The sequence below is a fragment of the Pseudorca crassidens genome, chromosome 4, assembly GCF_039906515.1.
Source record: "Pseudorca crassidens isolate mPseCra1 chromosome 4, mPseCra1.hap1, whole genome shotgun sequence".
In the NCBI taxonomy this organism is placed as follows: Eukaryota; Metazoa; Chordata; class Mammalia; order Artiodactyla; family Delphinidae; genus Pseudorca; species Pseudorca crassidens.
The window spans coordinates 151,981,963-152,001,176 of NC_090299.1; the positions used below are offsets into that span (position 1 = coordinate 151,981,963).

The 19,214-nt window shown below is 41.8% G+C and overlaps 1 protein-coding gene and 1 pseudogene across 7 annotated transcripts in view; both read right to left on the reverse strand.

Moving 5' to 3' along the window:
- The window catches only part of ETFDH (electron transfer flavoprotein dehydrogenase), a 34,429-nt gene extending 15,220 nt beyond the window's left edge, over window positions 1-19,209 (reverse strand). For 2 of the 7 annotated variants that reach the window (XM_067737069.1, XM_067737064.1), the window contains exons 1-6: window positions 19,049-19,208; window positions 7,173-7,313; window positions 6,397-6,626; window positions 4,358-4,439; window positions 3,794-3,912; window positions 1,480-1,557 (exon numbers count right to left, since the gene is read on the reverse strand). In XM_067737069.1, coding sequence (XP_067593170.1) covers window positions 1,480-1,557; window positions 3,794-3,912; window positions 4,358-4,439; window positions 6,397-6,626; window positions 7,173-7,313; window positions 19,049-19,082 — 684 coding nt within the window. In that variant the 5' untranslated portion in view covers window positions 19,083-19,208. Of the gene's footprint in view, window positions 1-1,479; window positions 1,558-3,793; window positions 3,913-4,357; window positions 4,440-6,396; window positions 6,627-7,168; window positions 7,314-12,462; window positions 12,606-18,758; window positions 18,919-19,048 lie in introns of those variants that run through there. The other 5 variants (XM_067737067.1, XM_067737070.1, XM_067737066.1 and 2 more) reach the window with 5 other exon arrangements.
- On the reverse strand, window positions 7,327-12,454 carry LOC137224089 (protein Hikeshi pseudogene; annotated as a pseudogene).
- Window positions 19,210-19,214: the final 5 nt, after the last annotated feature.

A 19,214-nucleotide genomic window follows, 5' to 3' on the forward strand; every position in this document is an offset into this window, starting at 1 on the left:
TGTCACTGATAACATAGTCACTGTACTAAAATGGCTCTTGTAGATCTCATCATTAACGTACAAACTCAGGCTGTTTCTCCAGGGCAAGATGAGCCCAGAGACCCCCGAGGTGTGGACCACCCGGCCAGAGCATCGTCAGTCAGAGACACCCTGACCCCCGAAACAGAGTAAGAAATGTCACGAGATGATGATTCTTCCCAGCTTCTTTATTCTTCTGCTTTAAAACACCCCGAACCCAAAGACTGGGTGCAGTGGATCTGCAAGGCTTGTCTCACACCCCCTTGCTGGGAGCCCCGCAATAAACTCTTACTTTGTTGCAAACTCCTGCTATCAGAGTCTGGCCTTCTGTGCTGAGGGTACAGGTCACACTATAAGAAGCAGGATGAGATACCAGGTGTTGCAAACCTGGCTATGCATCAGAACCCCTGGGGCTTGATACAAGACAGCTTCTCGGGCCCTGCCACAGGACAGGCTGAGCCCCAAGGCCTCAGGCGATTCTGGGGCAGCCAGCCAAGCCACTAGGAGAACCACGATGCAGGTAAGACTCGAGAGCTTTGCCACTTGCTAATCTCTGTGCAGGAAGGATTGAAAAGCAGGACGATCTGCTGGAGGAGGCTTAGACTGGATGCCCAGCTCTGTTCTAGAATGGCAGAGAGGACTAACTAGGAGTTGACAAATCTCTACTGCGGCCCTGGCACTGCCTGGCACTATGCTAGCTCTGGAGTAACCCTCCATGATCTCTGAGGTTCTAATCTACTTGAGAAATTAAGACAATTAACAAATAAACATGAATAGGCAAGTTAGTTTATCAAGATGTTAATTTGTGTTTTGCTCTTGTTATCATAGGAAAGCAAGGTATTTTTTTTCCTTGTCCTTTCCAAGGGATCTTACAGAGTGTGAGATCCATGTCTTAGGAGCTCTTCTTTTACAAATGCAAAAATAACAAGTTGTGAAAACCAGAAGGCCATTGAAGCCTATTTTGAAAGAGATGAGGTCAATCAGTTTTGCATTTACCAAAAGATGTCAAAATCCTGTCAAAGAGTCCATCAGCATTACTGACAGTAATAATGCAAATGACTCTTGTCCACAGAAGTGGAAACTGTGGAGGTGGCCCAGCTGCTGACCCACGTGTGCATAGTTTTTGATTCTCCTTGAACTGGTTGTAACATCTTACTGATTCCCTCATTAATTAATGAGTGAAATAAAATCTTTGACCCATGTTTGTTTGATATTTGTATGTCATGTTTTTTCTTTTAAGAAAATCATTGTTAAACATGTTATATCTACTTGCCTAAATTACGGTTAGTTCAAAGATGTTTCTCTATTTTTTAACAATGAGAAAAATTCCACATTAATAACTAATGTTCTAACATGCACCTAATTAATGTGCAGTTTGTAGCAAGACTAAATTATTGGGTGTGAGTTGATTCTTTCTCTTTCACTGTCAGTTTGCGAAGCGCAGAACTGTTACGTGCATACCTTGGGCGCACCATCCTTCTGTATCCCTACGTCGTTGGTGGCAATTCCTTTCACGCTACCGTCTTCATGAAAAAGGATCTAGAATGAAAACACGTTTGGTTATCACCTGGGGATTCACAACCACTTGCAAAGAAACAAACAGCCTTCGATTTTTAGAAGGTGAGCTTGTTCTCAATGTTATAGAGACAAAGGCTTAAGAACGTTCCAGCAAAAAAAGGGGATGTGCTTCTAAGCTACTCCCTCCTAGACAAAACACAGCTCAAACAGCTGGAAATGAAGGAAATGCCCCGACCTGGTGAGAAAGAACAGGGGGAGCTGCCAGAGAACAACGAAGGAGCCGGGAAGATGCAGCAGGAAGCCCTCTGACGAGTTCAGGGGTCAAAGGCATGTGCACAGAACTTGGGGTCAGCGCCCGTGACAGGCTGGACCGTCAGGTGGGCGGCTGAGGAGAGTGTCGGGAAAGCCTCTGTCTCCAGTGAGCCCAGACCCCAAAACCAAAAGACCAAACAACAAGACAAAACAGAGAGGGGCTGAAGGCAGTCCAAGTTATTTCTGGACCACAAAGAAAAGGGAAAACTGGTCAAAGGTATGATTCTGAAGATGAGCAATAACAATTCTCTTATTTGGTTTCTGTTTCCTCTGGAGGAAAATGCTCTTTGGACAGGAAAGAACAAACTGTACACTAGAACCTCACAGCAGAAAGCACGGGAGAGGAAAGGCGAAACAAGAACCAGCAGCAATGGACGTGACACCTTGAAAACAAATCCACAGTAGTATGTGGCTGTGGCCTGGACCCGAAAACGGCCTCGGTGTACAAAACCTGGGGAGGAGAGGAGAGCTGCAGGGGACCAGAGAGAGACAGAGAGAGACACGGAGGGAGAGAGAGCGCACGCGAGCGGGCATGTGTGCAGATACACTCAAAAAGTGAAAATCATGGATGCTACAAAACACCTACTTGTGACTTTGATTCCTGTTGAAGACAGTTTAACTGGGAGAAATGCAAAACCAAATGCATGTGCATGAACTGGGAAACCAGAAATCAGTAGTGGCAAGTGTAATGCAGGGACCATGTATTTTATTTGGTTTATATACTGTAAAGGTAAAAACAAAGTTTTTCAATTTTCGCTTGTGCCAAAAACAAGAACACTCCCTCTCTCATCCAGATTTTTTTTAGCATTTCCTTTAGAAAACTTAACTGTAAACCCTTTCTCTGTCTCTCTTAGATATATGGGAGTCATGTTAAAAGCTAAGTAAGACTCCTGCCAGGTCTGTATCTCAGCAATGAGTTTCTTGGGTACTCGGGGACACACCTGAGATGTGACCAAGGAGGAGGATGGTGGCCGGTCTCCCTCTCTCTGGGGGAAGAGTCTGGGCTCCGTGCTGGCCTCCGCGTTGTCACTTCCCACTTGTCACAAAGATACAGGACGCTTTATTTGTCCTTTGGATAGAGACGATTAACGTGCATGTAATGGACTGTATCTGCCTGACTCTGTAAAAGGGTGAGATTTCTTTCTGTTTCGGCGACCTCCCTAGCAGATGGCCTGTAGCTGCACTGTAGTCTTGGCAAGAAAAAAACTGTTTCATTCTTGTTTATAATATGTAGAGGTGATTTTTCTGGGCTGGCAGGAGATTTTAGTTTTAATAATTTCCCCAACAGTATTCAGTGAGAAGCTACAGTCCAATGTGGCCACCAGAAGTTATTTTGAGGAAATTACTGGGAGAACAGTTTCCAGAATGAAGAGGGGAATGGCTCTGCTGTACAGCAGGCTTGAAGTAGTGCAGACATTCTGGGTGCCACTTCGAAAGGGAATAAAAAGGGAACGCGGTCAGAGGAGGGCAAGGAGAATACTGAAGGGACTCAAAATATTTACATATTATATGGTGGCTGTAAGAATGGAGGCTATTTAACTGGGAAGAGAAAAACCACCTGCGAAGGCAGGGAAGGAGAGCAGGGCATAGTTATAACTGGAGAGTTCTCCCTGGAGGAGGGCACAGATTCGTTCCACACAGTATAAAACAGTAAATAAACGTCTCCTCAACTTAAGGAAGAGAGTATCACCAACAAACCAAACATCGGAGATATTTTTTCATCCTTGAAGGTGTTGTCCTAAGCTGGACAGTCACATGATGTGGTGACAAGGACTTCAAGTACCCTTTGCGTGAGATCTTGCTAAGATTTCTTCTGATCTTGCAATTCTAAAATCCTATGGCTGTTGGAAAATATACATCTATTTACCTCTGCACCCATCTTGGTTGCTTTTCAGAAGAAACAGAGACCGCGTCCTATAAGCACTAAGAACAGGGCCGCACAAACCTCTGCAGCCGCGTAGCCGGGGTACACTTCCACACCCAGGGCTTCCGCCTGCTCTCCCATCCAGCTCACCAGATGTCCCAGGCGCACAATGTAATTGCCATGATTGTTCATCGGGAGACCTACAGATACATGCTTGGTTTAGAAGTCTGACTTTTTATGGGTAAAACATCTCAAAAACAGAAATACTTAATTTAGAAATTCTAATCAATGTCTAATTTCTACATAAATACACACACATCATCTTATGGCCATAATTTCAATTTATTTTCTAACAATTCTGGTCTAGAGTTCAAATTATTACATTGAAAACGACATTACAGACTAAATTAAAAATCCCTGGTTGCCGTACAAGACTATCTCAATTCTTCTAGACTGGAAGACAAAAGCACTGGGCTCTAGGCCTGCTTTCTTCCCCACAAGCTAGCTGTGAAATTTTGGTTAAGTCCTTCGAGTCTCTGGGACTTAGTTTTCTCATCTGTAAAAGGAAGGGATTCCACCCAATGAAATGCAGCTCCTTCCAGCTGTGGAATTCTGTTCAGTCTACGGGTATTTATCATTCCTCACCTGGGAGAATTGGCACAGGAATTCTATATTTCTCTGTCAAAATTCCAAATCTATCTTCTGTTACGGGAGTGTTAAGTGGAGCCTGGAAACAAAAGGAGGAGAGAAAAGGACTTTAGTTCATACTCGTGAGGTAAATACAAATCATAAACTACTGTGTCAAAAAGGAAAGGGAACTATCCTCCTCACTTTTCTTCCATCACTTCCTTTGAAGAACTTGACACCGTAAATCCTTTGTCTCTTTGAGATGCATGGGAATCTTTTTAAACCTAAATAAGCCAGTTTGCATCCCAGGAATGTCTTTGCTGGGGGCCTTGGAGCCACCTTTGAAAGTGAACATCGGGGGGCTGTCTTCCTGTCTCCCTGCCTCTGTGTGAGGTGCCTAGGCACCTGCTGTAACTTCCTGCTCCATGGAAAGAGAAGAGTTTTAGTTTTCCTCTGGATAAAGGCAATAAACAGGCATGGAAGGGATTGGATCTGCCTGGCTACATAAGGCTTTGATGTGAAAAACTTTTTCTATTAGAACTGATATTGTGTCAATAATAATTCAGTGATACCTATTTTTGATATAACATTGAAGAGAGAAAGTTAATGAGGCATAGTTACAGCATTTCTAGTTCCAAGGAGCTCACTACTTTAGAAAGAAGAGTATCGTCCCTTGTGCTAAGCCCCACGTCAGCAAACCCAGCCCTGACCTTAACCTCATTCAGTTCCGGCCTCTCCAAGGAATGTAATCTTACGCGTCAGCCTCTCCACCAGTCCTCGTGAGGCACCACCTGAAGCCTCGCCTGGTAGGCAACAGTGCCTGAACTAACCCTTTCCCTCCCCCCCCCTTTTTTTAAATCGTAGAGTCCTAACCACTGGCCTGCCAGGGAATACCCTGAAATAACCCTTTTGCTTATGACTTCCATGCCCCACCCACTTTCTGCCTGTCAAACCCTTTCCTTTTCTGCTGCTCCTTGGAGCCCCCTTCTGTTTGCTAGATGGGATGCTGCCCAGAATCACTGAATAAAGCCAATTTGATCTTTAAATTTACTCAGGTGAATTTTGATTTTTAACAATCTTTACAGAGTATGTTCACAGATACTAAATATTCTAACACTGAATACCTTGAACAGGAGTAATAAAACCCATCTTACAGGGCTTCCCTGGTGGCACAGTGGTTAAGAATCTGCCTGCCAATGCAGGGGACATGGGTTCGAGCCCTGGTCTGGGGAGATCCCACATGCTGCGGAGCAACTAAGCCCATGCACCACAACTACTGAGCCCGCGTGCCACAACTACTGAGCCCGCGTGCCACAACTACTGAAGCCCGTGCGCCTAGAGCCCTTACTCTGCAACAAGAGAAGCCACCACAGTGAGAAGCCCGTGCACCGCAACGAAGAGCAGCCACTGCTCGCTGCAACTAGAGAGCCCGCACGCAGCAACAAAGACCCAAGGCAGCCAAAAATAAAACAACAACAACAACAACAAAAAACCCCATCTTACAGAAGAAAAAAATTGAGATGCATAGCGTACAATATTTTAACCAAGGTCATACAAATGATGACTGCAGTAAAACTAGCACTTGATTCTCTGTGTATCATACCAGTGACTTTTCTGCTTACGTTATAAGGGGTCTTATTAATGTATTTCCTTAGAAAATTAGATTAAATTATCCTCCTTGGCTTTAGATACTGCAATGTCCCAGGAAAGTTATAGAACACTTTATTAAGAACAATGATATAAACACCTATGGAACAAGTTAGGAAATACCCTCAAAATCAAAAAGCTATATTTATCCAAAGATCTCCTCAAGATAATACCTTCTCATAAATCCAGTACACAGATACCATGTACAGAAGGCATTAAATGAGTTAATAGCTTAAAATTTTAACTATATTTGATATGATTCAAATTTTTTGGCCCTTTTACAATTAAAAATCTATCTACAAGTATCCTCTAAGAGACAGAACTGGGTGAAAAGGTTTTCCACATTCCTTTCATTTGCAAATAGAGATGCAATAAAGACGAGACTGGGTATAAAAAACTACTTTTCATACTCCCTTCTCCTTCCAGTCTGGGAACAGCTCTTGGAGAGCTCGTGGGTCCAGGCAAGCCCCTGAGAGTGTGTGCGTGCCTATCTGAGCAGCTTTCTCCACCAGACACACGCGGATGTCCTTCTCGTGCTGGGCTGCCAGCTGCTTGAGCCGAGCGGCTGCTGAGAGCCCCGCAGGGCCGGCACCCACGATTACCACGTCTGCCTCGTCTGCAAACCGCTCCATGTTCACCCCTGGAGGGGAGAGGGTTGAAACATATGTAACATCTGTAACTCCATTTCTGCTTTGCGAAGAAGTTCATTTGTACCATTTTTTTAGATTCCACTCACTTTGCTGTAAGGCAGAAAGTAACACAACACTGTAAATCAACTATACTCCAAAAAAACCCACATATCAATTCTGGGATGACTATTACCTGATAAAATTACAGGCTGGGTTACAAGTTCCCACTATCCTTTAGAGCATTATTTATAGAAATAACCCCTCTGCTTCCCATGAGAATTATACTAAGTCCATTACTGTCTTAGTTTATTCTCTTAGGTTCTGTTCGAGGACGTATCTTATTTTAACTTCCATAATCCAACTTCTATTACTGAGATTTATTATTATAAGTTTGCAAGCATTTGCTTATCTAAATATTAATATGTAACAGATTTTGTAAAGTTATAAAATATTATTAGATGATTTTACACTATCATGAAAAATACAGTATTTACCTCCACAAAATGATACAAACTGTCTAGAAAAGTCTCAACAATTTTACAGAAATGATTACTTACCTTGCCATCGCTTGTCCTTATCCCGGGGATGAACAGTATAGTGGGTAGTGATTCGAGGTACAGTAGAAGTTGAAGACCATCTTGTAGCACACAGAGGTAGATAATTTTTCTTAATTTGTAAGGCATGAAAGCACTGGTATGCTGCACAAAAATCATGAACAGTATTATTTTTCTAATTAGTTTTTCTCAGCAGTAGATTGAAAAAAAATTTTTTTAAAGCAAAAAAAAAAAAATCTACGACTGGGGATCAGATCTGGCTTCTGTTTGGTTTTCTGTTAATTACCCTAAACCCTTAAACAGATCATTTAACTGCTTTAGATTTCAGTTTCCTCATTCAAAAAAGTAAAGGGCTACCAGGTGATCACTAAGGGACCATCTTTTTTTTGTTTTGGGCCGCACCACGCAGCTTGCGGCATCTTAGTTTCCCAACCAGGGACTGAACCCGGGGTCACAGCAGTGAAAGCGCTGAATCCTCACCACTGGACCGCCAGGGAACTCCTCCACTGAGGTACCACCTTGACCTGAAATTTTATGAGTCCACGTGATACCTTCTCTTTGGAAACATGTATATCTTCTGGACACGTCAACACTGCGGACTGTCAGTGAATGGTTACATCTATGCTGCAGAGCCCTCAGCTGTGAATTGTCTTTCCTAGGTGAACAATTCAGCTGGCTTTTCCTCAGAAAGCAGTGCTTTCAAATTATAACATTTTAAAAGTATCTAATAGGGCTTCCCTGGTGGCGCAGTGGTTGAGAGTCTGCCTGCCGATGCAGGGTACACGGGTTCGTACCCCGGTCTGGGAAGATCCCACATGCCGCGGAGCGGCTGGGCCCGTGAGCCATGGCCGCTGAGCCTGCGCGTCCAGAGCCTGTGCTCCGCAACGGGAGAGGCCACAACAGTGAGAGGCCCGCGTACAGCAAAAAAAAAAAAAAGTATCTAATAAACTAATTTATTCAATTTACCTCATGTCAAGCTTCATTTATAAATAGAATGACCATATAATTTATCACCTAAACTGGATACTTTGAAAGTAATAAGGGGCAGTTACTAATGGTTATGCTGGGACAAGGTGGCAAACTGCATTTCAGCTTCCTTTTAAATTAAGTGGACCCTGCCATATAGCAGCATCTTCTGAGAGCCTCAAAAACGTATCTATTCTCTGAGTTAGCAAACAGGATTTTATAGAAATAAACAGAAGTGTGCAAAGATTTATCTGCAAGAATGTTCATTAAACCTCTGTCGTCCTTAAACCTTCTCCTCTATCTCCTCCCTCCCTTACCTGAAACCAAGCACATCAAACCTCACAGAAAGACAGAAGCAATCAGGTAGGAACTGTCTCAATTCCTGGCACGAACCTCTAATGTAATCTGTATTGTGTCCATCCTTTGTTCATTCTCTCAGGTTATAATAAGAGATGTCTTTTCTCTTCACTTAGAGTAATCCTTCCACCTGGATGACGAGGCTAACCTTTCCCATCTTCTTAGAGACATTCCTACGTCAAAGACCCCCCTAACTCCTGTATCTTCAATTTCTCACTCCCTTCTCTGGTACTCCTCTCCATGGCAATCCTTCCCGTAATAAAAGAAGGGCAGAGAATCCTCCCTTGGGAATAGCCCTGAAAGATATAAAAACTTATATTTGTAGCTTAAATAATTAAAATCTGTTATGGGAGAAGGGATGGAATAATCAAAGGAACAGAATAAAGAGTTTAGAAATAGACGGAATACACTTAAGGATCTGTCATATGATAAAGACACCATTTCAAATAAGGAAGAAGAGACAGCTCGTCATTAAATGGTCAGAGACAGGTAGTAGAAAATTTGGAAAAAAGTATACCTCTCTCTTTATATGAAAATGAATTCCATTTGATCAATGATTTTAACAGGAAAAGTCAAAGTATAAAAGTTTATGGTGACGACTTCCCTGGTGGCGCAGTGGTTAAGAATCCACCTGCCAATGCAGGGGACACGGGTTCGAGTCCTGGTCCAGGAAGATCCCACATGCCACGCAGTAACTAAGCCCGTGAGCTGCAACTACTGAGCCTGCGCTCTAGAGCCCACGAGCCACAACTACTGAGCCCACGCGCCAAGCCCATGCTCCGCAACAAGAGAAGACACAGCAATGAGAAGCCCACGCACCACAACGAAGAGTAGCCCCCACTCACCACAACTAGAGAAAGCCCGTGCGCAGCAACGAAGACTAAACGCAGCCAAAAATAAATAAATTAATTAATTAAAAAAAGATTATGGTGATAGATCCACAAATTATTTGCCTCTCTGCTTTTGAGTGTGGGCTGAACTTAAGGATTAGCTTCCAACAAGTAGAGTGCGGCAGGGAAAAATACTAGCTTTACATTAGAGAAGTATGACAGACACTTTACCCAAGTGATCAAGTTTACCATTACCAGCAACAAGACATCCTGGCATCACACGATGTAATGTCATGAGAAGGGCTCCTCACCTTCGTGCTATGCCTCCCCCAAATCCACAACCTTAGTCTAATCGAGAGGAAGCAGCAGACAGACTCGGATCGAGGGACCTCCTACAAAGCGCCTGACCAGCGCACACTGCAAGTGCCAGGTCATGAGAGACAAGAAGAGACAGTGGAATTACCACACTGAAGTGGACTTGATATGAGAAGACGTGACAGTTGAAGCAATGTGGGGTCCTGGACAGAAAAGGATCTGAATAAAGTCTGTAGTTTAGTTAACAGTACTGCACCAATGTTAGTTTCTTACCAATTGTTCTACGGATATGAAGTTAAGCTGGGTGAAGGGTGTATGGGAACTCCTCAGTGCTATCTCAAAAAAAAAAAAAAGGGTGTAAATATTTGTGACCTTGGATTAGGCAATGGTTTCTTAGCTATGACACCAAAAGCACAAGCAACAAAAGAGAAAACAGATACACTGTCCTTCATAAAAATGATAACTTTTTGTTTTTAAAAGATACCAACAAGAAAGGGAAAAGATAACTCATGGAAGGGGAGAAAATATCCGCATGTCGTATATCTGATAAGGGATTTGTATCTGGCATATATAAAGAACTAATTTCTAATAACAAAAAGACAAACAACCCAATTAAAAACACACAAAGAATCTGAATAGATGTTTCTCCAAAGGAGATAAACAAATGTCCAATAAGCACATGAAAAGATGCTCAATATCATTAACCATCAGAGAAATACAAATCAAAACAACACGATACCACTTTATATCCACTAAGACGGCTATAATCAATAAGACATAACAAGTGCTGGAGAGGATGTGCAGAAATTGGAACCCTTGTGCACTGCTGGGCGGGGGGAGTAAAATGGCGCAGCCACTTCGGAAAACAGTCTGGCAGTTCCTCAGAATGTTAAACATACAGTTTCCAGATAACTCAGTCATAGGTATATACTTTCTTTTCCATTAAAAATTAATTTATTCAGATTATGTTTTCCAAAAGAGAGGGTTCTGTGCTAGTCATCTTTGAAAGTTTTCATACCATTTCAGAACCACATTTGTTGGAATGAACATTTCAGATGGACTTGGTGTCATCTGGGCCTGAGAGACATCAAATGAAGCAAAACTGTAGGAGCTGTCCAACATCTTTTGTGGGAACTGAGTAAATGAGTCAACTGAAGACACAGCAGCATTACCTACAGGAGTCTGCTGAGCCAGACTGTCCAATAATTCCACTGAACTTCCCATGTGAGCAACAGATGGAGTCCGGACACTATTCATGGCCCCAGAAGGGTGCTGGCTTCCTCCTCCAGGTTTAAGACCTGAAGTTTTGAAGATGGCACTCGGTTTCCCACTTGCGGCAAATCCTAGGAGTTGCCGTACTGGCATTCCATTTGAATCAGGACAGGAGAAGTAGACAGATCCTCCCATTCCCTCAGGAAATGGGACTGTTCCCAGCATAAAAACCACAGCACGGCTGATATTTTCATAATCAGGCAAGTCAACAACAAATTTATCCTCTGCCACTTGCTGTGCAGCTGTCTGCACCAGCCTCCCCGCCACCAAGCGGCCAAACATGGTGGCGGCTCCACTCAGCCAGCAGAGACCCGAAGTCCTGGCGCTACTGCCCTAGTCGAGCCCAAGAACCTTCCAGAACGTGGCGGCGGATGCCTACCCCTCTGCTACACAGCAACTAGGCCAGCGGCAGAAATGCCTCCTGCCCCCATGACCTCTGACCTCTCCTTCCTCAGGTATATACTTAAGATAAAAGAGAACATATGTCTGCACAAAAACTTGTACATGAATGTTCATAGGTATGTTATTCACAGCAGCCCCACAGTGGAAACGACCCAAATGTCCATTAGTGGATGGAGAGTTGTTACCTAGGGCTGGAGGGGCTGGGGAGTGATGGTTAATGAGTATGAGCTTTCTTTCTGGGATGATGGCAACGTTCTAAGACACACTGTGGTGACGGTTGCTCAACTCTGTGAATATACTAAACACCACTGAGTCGTATCCTTCAGATGACGTGATTGTATGGTGTGTGACTTGTATCTCAATAAAACTCTTGCTTAAAAAAGAACATTTACAGTCACACACAAAAAAGATTATGGGGAAAACAACTGTAATTTTTTTTTAAAGAAACTTTGATTTGGAAAGCTTTGTCTAAGTGTGGCAAAAAAATCTCAAAACTCATAAGATCACTTAACTAAAAATTTAAAACATCTATATGACCAAAAAATGACATAAACATAACTGTCTTTTTTATTTTTGAGATTTAAACACTTAGACACACCGGCTGAATTGTGGTAGAGAAGTGAGGTCAAAAAGTCCAGTGAACTCATAACATCACCATACAAAATCACAGATGGCAATTCTATGTCCATCTCTGATGCCAGTAGTGCTAACACCAGGCTATGAAATGGCAATGATTTAAATACCCAATGAAAATAGAAATGGTAATTTGGGTGGAATTTGGATAGCACTTGACCCAAGAATGATTTCAACTAAATTAAGAGTAGGGCAGATAGTGTCCGATTTACTTTGATATTCCAAAAAACATAAAGCAAACTGTGGACAAAGAATGTCGCCTGTCATCTCAGTAAACAAAGGATGTTGAGGCCATGAAGCCCTCAGCCACTGCAGCTGCCCCCAAGAGTGCACCCTGAGGGGATTCAGGATGGAGAAAAGCAGGATACTGGCCCTAGATGGTATAGGTGCACATCAAAGGAATAATTTCAATGAGCCCAGACTCTTGCATCTTCCCATACAGGGAAAAGCACTAAATTCATTAACTTGAGATTTTTAGTTTTCTCTAATTAGCAGTAATCTTTTGATGTTCCAACTACCTGGTTTTTTTTGTTTTTTGTTTTGGTTGTTACTGTTGCAAAAACTCTCCAGATCCTGGCTCTTCCCTTATGTCTCCGGAGCAGTCCCTCAGAGCCGTCTCAGAGGTTGTCTCCTGGGCTGTAGTCCTCAGAATGCCTGTTGACTAAAACATAATTCTCAACTTTTACATTGTGTTCTTTTATCCCCCAGGTGACAGTCTGGCGACCACTAAGGGACCTAGAGCTGACTTCTCTCCTTCACCTGAACTCTCTGAGGAACAGGAGCCTTGGTACCAGCAGAGGCCTCTTCTGTCCACCCACCTCCTGAGAGACTCCAGACGAATCTGGGTGAGTCTCCCCTGGTTCTCAGAGCTCCAGATTATTGGTTGATGATCCAGAGTTTTATGTGGCGGTGTGTAACAGGCACCTGGCTCCCAAGCTGAAAGATACTGGGGGTGGGGGGCCTGGCTAAAAGACACTGGGGGCTCTGGACTGGGTGATGAGGTGAGAGGCTGGCCTAATATCTTTGCCTCCAACTAAGACTCCAGCCAGGTTTATGTACGTACAAACCTTATACTTACAAGTACTTACTTAATTGGGAATTAAAGGAAATCTTGCCTCAAAAATGACAAAGATGGGGCTTTTTTATTGTGCACACAGTTAAGTTAGAGAAAACCGGCTTGATAAGACACCTTTTCAGAATTCTGACCTTAAAGTAACAAAAGTCCTTCTAGGGGGAGCTTGCATTTCCCTTCCTGTGTCTTTGAGATGTAAATGTTCTACCTGATCTTCGGTGCTGTGTGTGTTTTTAAACTTGGTCTCTGCCATCCGGAAGGTAACATACGGTGTACATCTGTCAGCCAATCGAACAGACTGGAATTCCGAGCAGTCTTCTGTCTGTGCCAACTCTCAGGCACTTTTTTTGCCATCTTAACCTTCATCGTGTCAGCCTGTTCAACGAAGGCCTTTACTTTCTTAGACTATTTTTGGGAGTAAACCTTCTGGATCTTGTTTAGTCGGCACCCTCCACGCTCTCTTATTGGGAAGCCTCTTGCATTTTATTGGTTTGAGCCACTATTAAGATATACCTCATTAAGGGCCAGATGATGGATCCTGTAAACTGGAGATACTTCTAAACTGGTAGAACTTTAGAGCGCTCTCATAGTGAGCAGTTGTTTTATTGGCACCCATGAAAAAAACAAATTAGAAGGTGGAAAAGACATACATAATGATTAACCTAAGAACTCCTTTAAAACAAACAAAGAAAAAAACAGTTTGGGAAGACTTATTTGTGGTCTCTGCTTCCCCTCAATGGGTCTTACAGATGCTAATAAAAGCATTAGGCTGATTAATGTTAACTAGTTTAACATGGAAGTTAAAAAAAATGAAGGGAAAAGTCTAGAGACTTCTTCCTGACAAGGTGGAAATTTTAGAGACTGGTACCCCCCAAATAAAGAAATCTACAGATGGTTATTAATAAATGGGATAAATAAAATGGATGTTAGTGGGATTAAAACAAAAGGTTTTGATGTAACACTACCTATGGATGATGGGCCAAAGGGACCCCCTATTGGTTCCCAACATTAAAGGGCCCCAAACAAGTCCACTCTACCCAGTTTAAAAAACATATATATTTAAAAGGCTGGAAGAAAATTACATTTAGATACCTGACCAACAGTTACTTGGGGCAACAGGCCAACTAATCAAATGAAGACTGACAAAAGGGCCTGAGTCTCTTGGTTCAACCCCTCGCTAGGGACCCCAGAGCCTTTTAAACAAAATAGATAAAATGGTTGGGGAATGAAAGAAAGCTTCTAGGACTCCTTGTACGACCAAAGCTTGTTGATTGGGTCCTAATGGGAACCAAAGTTAAAGGTATAAAAGTTGACAGAATTGAGATGAAAGTTTATAAAAATTGGTATATTTAAATAGGCTTTATATAAGATGTTTACATCTCTTTTGCTGAAATTGTGGGATAGACATGTTTCACTGGGATAGACATGTTTCACTGGGCTTGTGGGATATTTATTGTGGGATAGACATGTTTCACTGGGCTTCCTCTACTTGGTATTATAAGACAGGGCATATGAATCTGGCCCTCATGAACTATTAAACATATGAAATGAAACCAATAGGGTTACCTGAGCCCATACAATATGAGGTAAAAAATGGGAACTAATATTCAGGGGTCAATAAAAATAATAGTAGACATTTTGCTCTGGGTCTACCCTATGCACTCAAAAAGAGGGCCGTTGTTAATGCCTTATGCAAGCTTTTGAAGTCATGATAAATTAAATCCTAAAGTTCTAGAACATGGAACTCTTGATTTTCAGTTTAGTTGGAAATCTTCTCTCTGATACAAAAGCAAATAAAGTAAGTATAGTTGGGCAAATCAATATTTTAATATCATTTAGGTGGCAGATCAGTTCTTTGGAGAATTAGGAGCAGATGTACCTTTCAAATCTCTACAAATCAGAAATGTAAATATAGCCCACAAAGACCAGAGACTGATACTAATTAGCTCAAACAGGTAAAACCTGAAACCAAGGGGGAAAAAAGGGAAAAAAGGCCTTTTTAAACTCAAACTGTTGGAAAGGTTTCCTCACCCAAAATCTAATTCATAGCCTCCTTAAGGGTTTATCAAGGACAAATACAAATCTTAAGTCTTTTCTACAAATAGTGAAGCCTTGGTCATCTGAGCAAACAAATTTAACTTATTCCAACTGTTACTTATAAACTAGTGAGTTTATATGGTAATACCTGATTCATAACTAAGCTTTTAGAGTGAAGCTAGGCGATCTCTAGTTTTGTCTGTTTATATGTCTGGGTGTACATTACATATGAGATGTCTCAAACTCTGGAAAATATTATCAAAATTAAACTTATAAAAGAGCTCTATTTAATTGACTTAAAATAAGCACTTACAAACTAAATATTTCTAAATATAAAAGAAACTGGCCAGAGTGAATTTTGGGTTCACATGATCTAGGAAATATTCAATATTAAATTAATATCTGATATTAAAGCTATCTTAAGCTTGTTGGTTTAGTCAGTACAGACTAAAAGTAACCATGTCTTACTTTTATTGTACCTAGGTTTACTGAAGGTCATAAGTTCATGTTATTTGTAACAGTTTGTCAACAAGAAAAAAAATTAAATAGTACGATTTTCATAAGTTACATAATAAAGGTAAATGAGATAAGAGTTTTCAGGTGAACTCTTCAGGAATAATTATGTTTTGGGTATGTCTATCTTAAAATAGTTTCTTCAGATTTTTGGTAATTTGAGTTTTGACAAGTTAAAAATGATGGGAATTTATTGAATATCCAGGTTATTTCAAATAAGATAAAATACTGGAACGTTAATTGCTAAACAGGTCTAAATCTACCTACTTTTGTCTCCTTACGAGAGGGAAACTAAAGATGTTTGGGTTTATTTGACACATGTCTTGTACCACACTGAGGAAAGAAATTATGCTATGAGAAGATGTATGTTTCTAGAGGTTTTAGAATATTCAACTCAGGAAATGCTGTTTGTGAACAAACAGTTCATAATCACTTGCTCCTTTTCAGTTTTTGCTAAAGATTAAGGTTTTTAAGGGTTAAAACTGTAATATGTAATCAAAGCTACTAAAAATATCAAGGGAAACATTTCAGTGGGCTAGGAAAGTAGGATGTATGTTCTCAGCAAAAGAAGATATGAAGAATAGAAATGAATTTGTTGGAAAAAGAAGGGTGATTTTGTCCTAGAGACATTTACTTCTCCTTAAAAAAATTCCTTAAAAAAAATTAAGGAACAAACTAATATGAACACAGAAAGTTGTGGAAGGTTTGCAGAAAGGGAGCCCTGAAAAGGAGTTCTGGACATGGTCAGGCTGGGATTAGATTAAATTTAATTAGGTAAATGGATTTTGTTATTAAAAATAGGCTGATGTTGGAATGGACTTGGTTCCTCTCTCTGTTAAGAGAACAAAGTTTTCACTGCTTTTGATAAGAGATTGAGTTTCCGTGACTCTAAGTGATCTGTTTTTGCTTTTGAAGTATTTTGTCACTTTCGTTAAGTGAATTAAGTGTTGTTTCACAGCGACCTATGATCCTATTTGACCAAGTGTTTTGAAACCTTTTTGATACTTTTGACAAACTTCCCAAATCAAAAATTCTAACTAAAGTTCTTCTGACCCCCAGCTAACTCTGAGATGTTTCAAAGGAATCCTGGGATATCTCGAAGAGAGATATAACTAAGTTTATTTATGTTAACGTACATGGGAAACACTGTCAAATAAGTGGTGATAATACCTTCTAAGGTTAGATGTCATTCATATAGATATTCCAAAATTTGTAAAGAATTCCTAAAAGTCTGATATGTCCTGGTATAATGCTATCAGTCATAATTCTATTTATTATCTTAAAATGTTGTCACAGAAATATCCAAGTTTCTTGTCAATTGCATTGTGATCAGATCTTTAACCATGCCATATTAAGTCTTTTGTCGTTTTTAGACAATCATTGTTTTACTCTGATGCTTTTATATAATGAAGATCTTCAAGAAGATTTACAAAAAGGACTATTTGACAAATACAAGTTTCTGACAACTTTTAGATCATACCACTGAGCTGGAAAACCTTTCCTCTTACACCTACCCCAAGTTGATTAAGTATACCTTTGTAAACAAAGATGAAACATTTCTTTTTCTCTCTACCTGATCCCTCCAGAATTTGGCTTCTCCAGCTGGCTCCCCTGGGGACTTGATGGCTTATTTCGACCAGATTACAACTAGTTATACTAATCATTGTTTTAATTTGCTCTCTTGTTAGTTTCAAATTACTTATGACTTGGCCCTCTCTCTGCTGCACTCTGACCTTACTAATGTTATTAGCTGTATTATTTATATCCTGTCTATTTTATAAGATTGCTTTCTCTTGTATTACCCAATGTGTAACCAGGCCTCCAACAATATCAATGATGTCTTAAGACAGCTGATCACATACATAACTCTAGAATAATTGTAACAGTGCAACTTTAGATATGGGAAGAAGTAACAAGGGAAAACAGCTCCTGGATCGTCATCAACTAGTAAGACAGGCGCTGCAGAGAATTTTAGATTACCAACAGGGCCCAATCCCCAAAATAACCCGATGGGTGGCCTCTCAACAGAATCTTCGCCTGATCTAGGAATGAGCCCTCCTAGCGCCATGGGACAAAAACTGGTCATGAAATGACTCCCAAACATTGGTCAAATTTATGAGTAAGAGGAGGCACTGTGGACAAAGAATGTCACCTGCCATCTCAGTAAACAAAGGATGTAGAGCCATCAAGCCCTCTGCCACTGCAGCTGTCCCAGCTGTGCACCCTGGGGGGAATCAGGATGAAGAGAAGCAGGACACTGGCCCCAGAGAGCAAAGGTGCACATCAAAGGAATGAGTTCAATGAGGCCAGACTCTTGCATCTTCCCATACCGGGCAAAATGCTGAATTCATTAACTTGAGATATCTCGTTTTCACTAATGAGCAGTAATCTTTTCATGTTCCAACTACCTGGCTTTTTTTTTTTTTTTGCTTGTGTGTGTTTGTTTTTACAAAAACTCCTCTGCATCTTGGCTTCTCCCTGACCTCTTCAGAAGAGTCCCTCAGAGCTATCTGAAGAGGCTGTCTCCTGGGCTTAAGTGCTCAGTGTGTCTGCGAATAAAACGTAATTCGCAATCTTTAGGTTGTGCTTTTTTTTTTTCAGTCAACAGTACATACCCGTTAGGTGTAGTAATACACGCACGAGGTATAGAAACTTTAAATGAAATCCTAACTATTTAATCCACGATGGCCGAATTTGACAATTCTAATTTAATGAAATTCGTTGACTTTGCAATAGGTACACCTGTTTATTCTATAACCACAAATTAATTTAAAGAAACTAAAGATAAAAACTAAGTCCGTTGTGAGAGAATTCAATATCCTGGAGTAAACTTTTTTTTTTTTTAACTTTTTAACCGTTCTTTTGTTTTTAAGTAAAACAAAACAAAACCAAACCCATCCCGCTGCATCATTCTACTTTTTTTTCTTAAGTGAAAGGAGGGGCGGGTAATGAGGTATTTTACCAAGTCATCCTGACGGTTCTAGGGGCAACCATGACACGACAAGCCCTAGAGTTAATTTCAGGCAACGCAGAAAAATTCCTGGCCCCAGATCTACTCTGGTCACTTGGGCAGCATTTGAAAGTTACTGCTGGTGGCAGAACGGTTCAAATTCTTAAGAAAGGAGTAGGACGACTGCCAAGACGCCAGCCAGCTGAAGACCAAGGGGAAAAGCTGTGCAAATGTTAGTTTACCCATTTCCAACTCGGCAACAGACAACGCCTGGGCTTCGGGAGGGGGCTCAGCACAGGCGCTCGGGGAGATTCCGCGGCGGCGCCGTGCTGACAAGTTTCCTCCGCCCGTGACCTCTGGCCTAGTTAGTTGTCAACTCTGCAGCTGGACGAGCCGGGGAGGAAGCCGGGGAGGAATCCAGGGTCCGCCGGGCGCTGACCGTGCGACCTCTGCCTTCGTTCCACCCAACGACGCGGGCCCGGGCTGCCCCGCGACCTCGCTCCCCTCACCCGCGCGCCCAGACCCCGCTCACCCGGGCAGGCCAGCCTGGCCAGCGGCACCTGCATGTTCACTGCAGTCGATACGCTGGCGGACGCCGCGGGAGGAGCTCGCGCTCGGCTCGCCCGGGCGCGTGACCTCTAGGCCACGGGGGGCGCCATCGCCCGCCTGCACGCGCGGAGACTCCGCCTCCCTCCTCA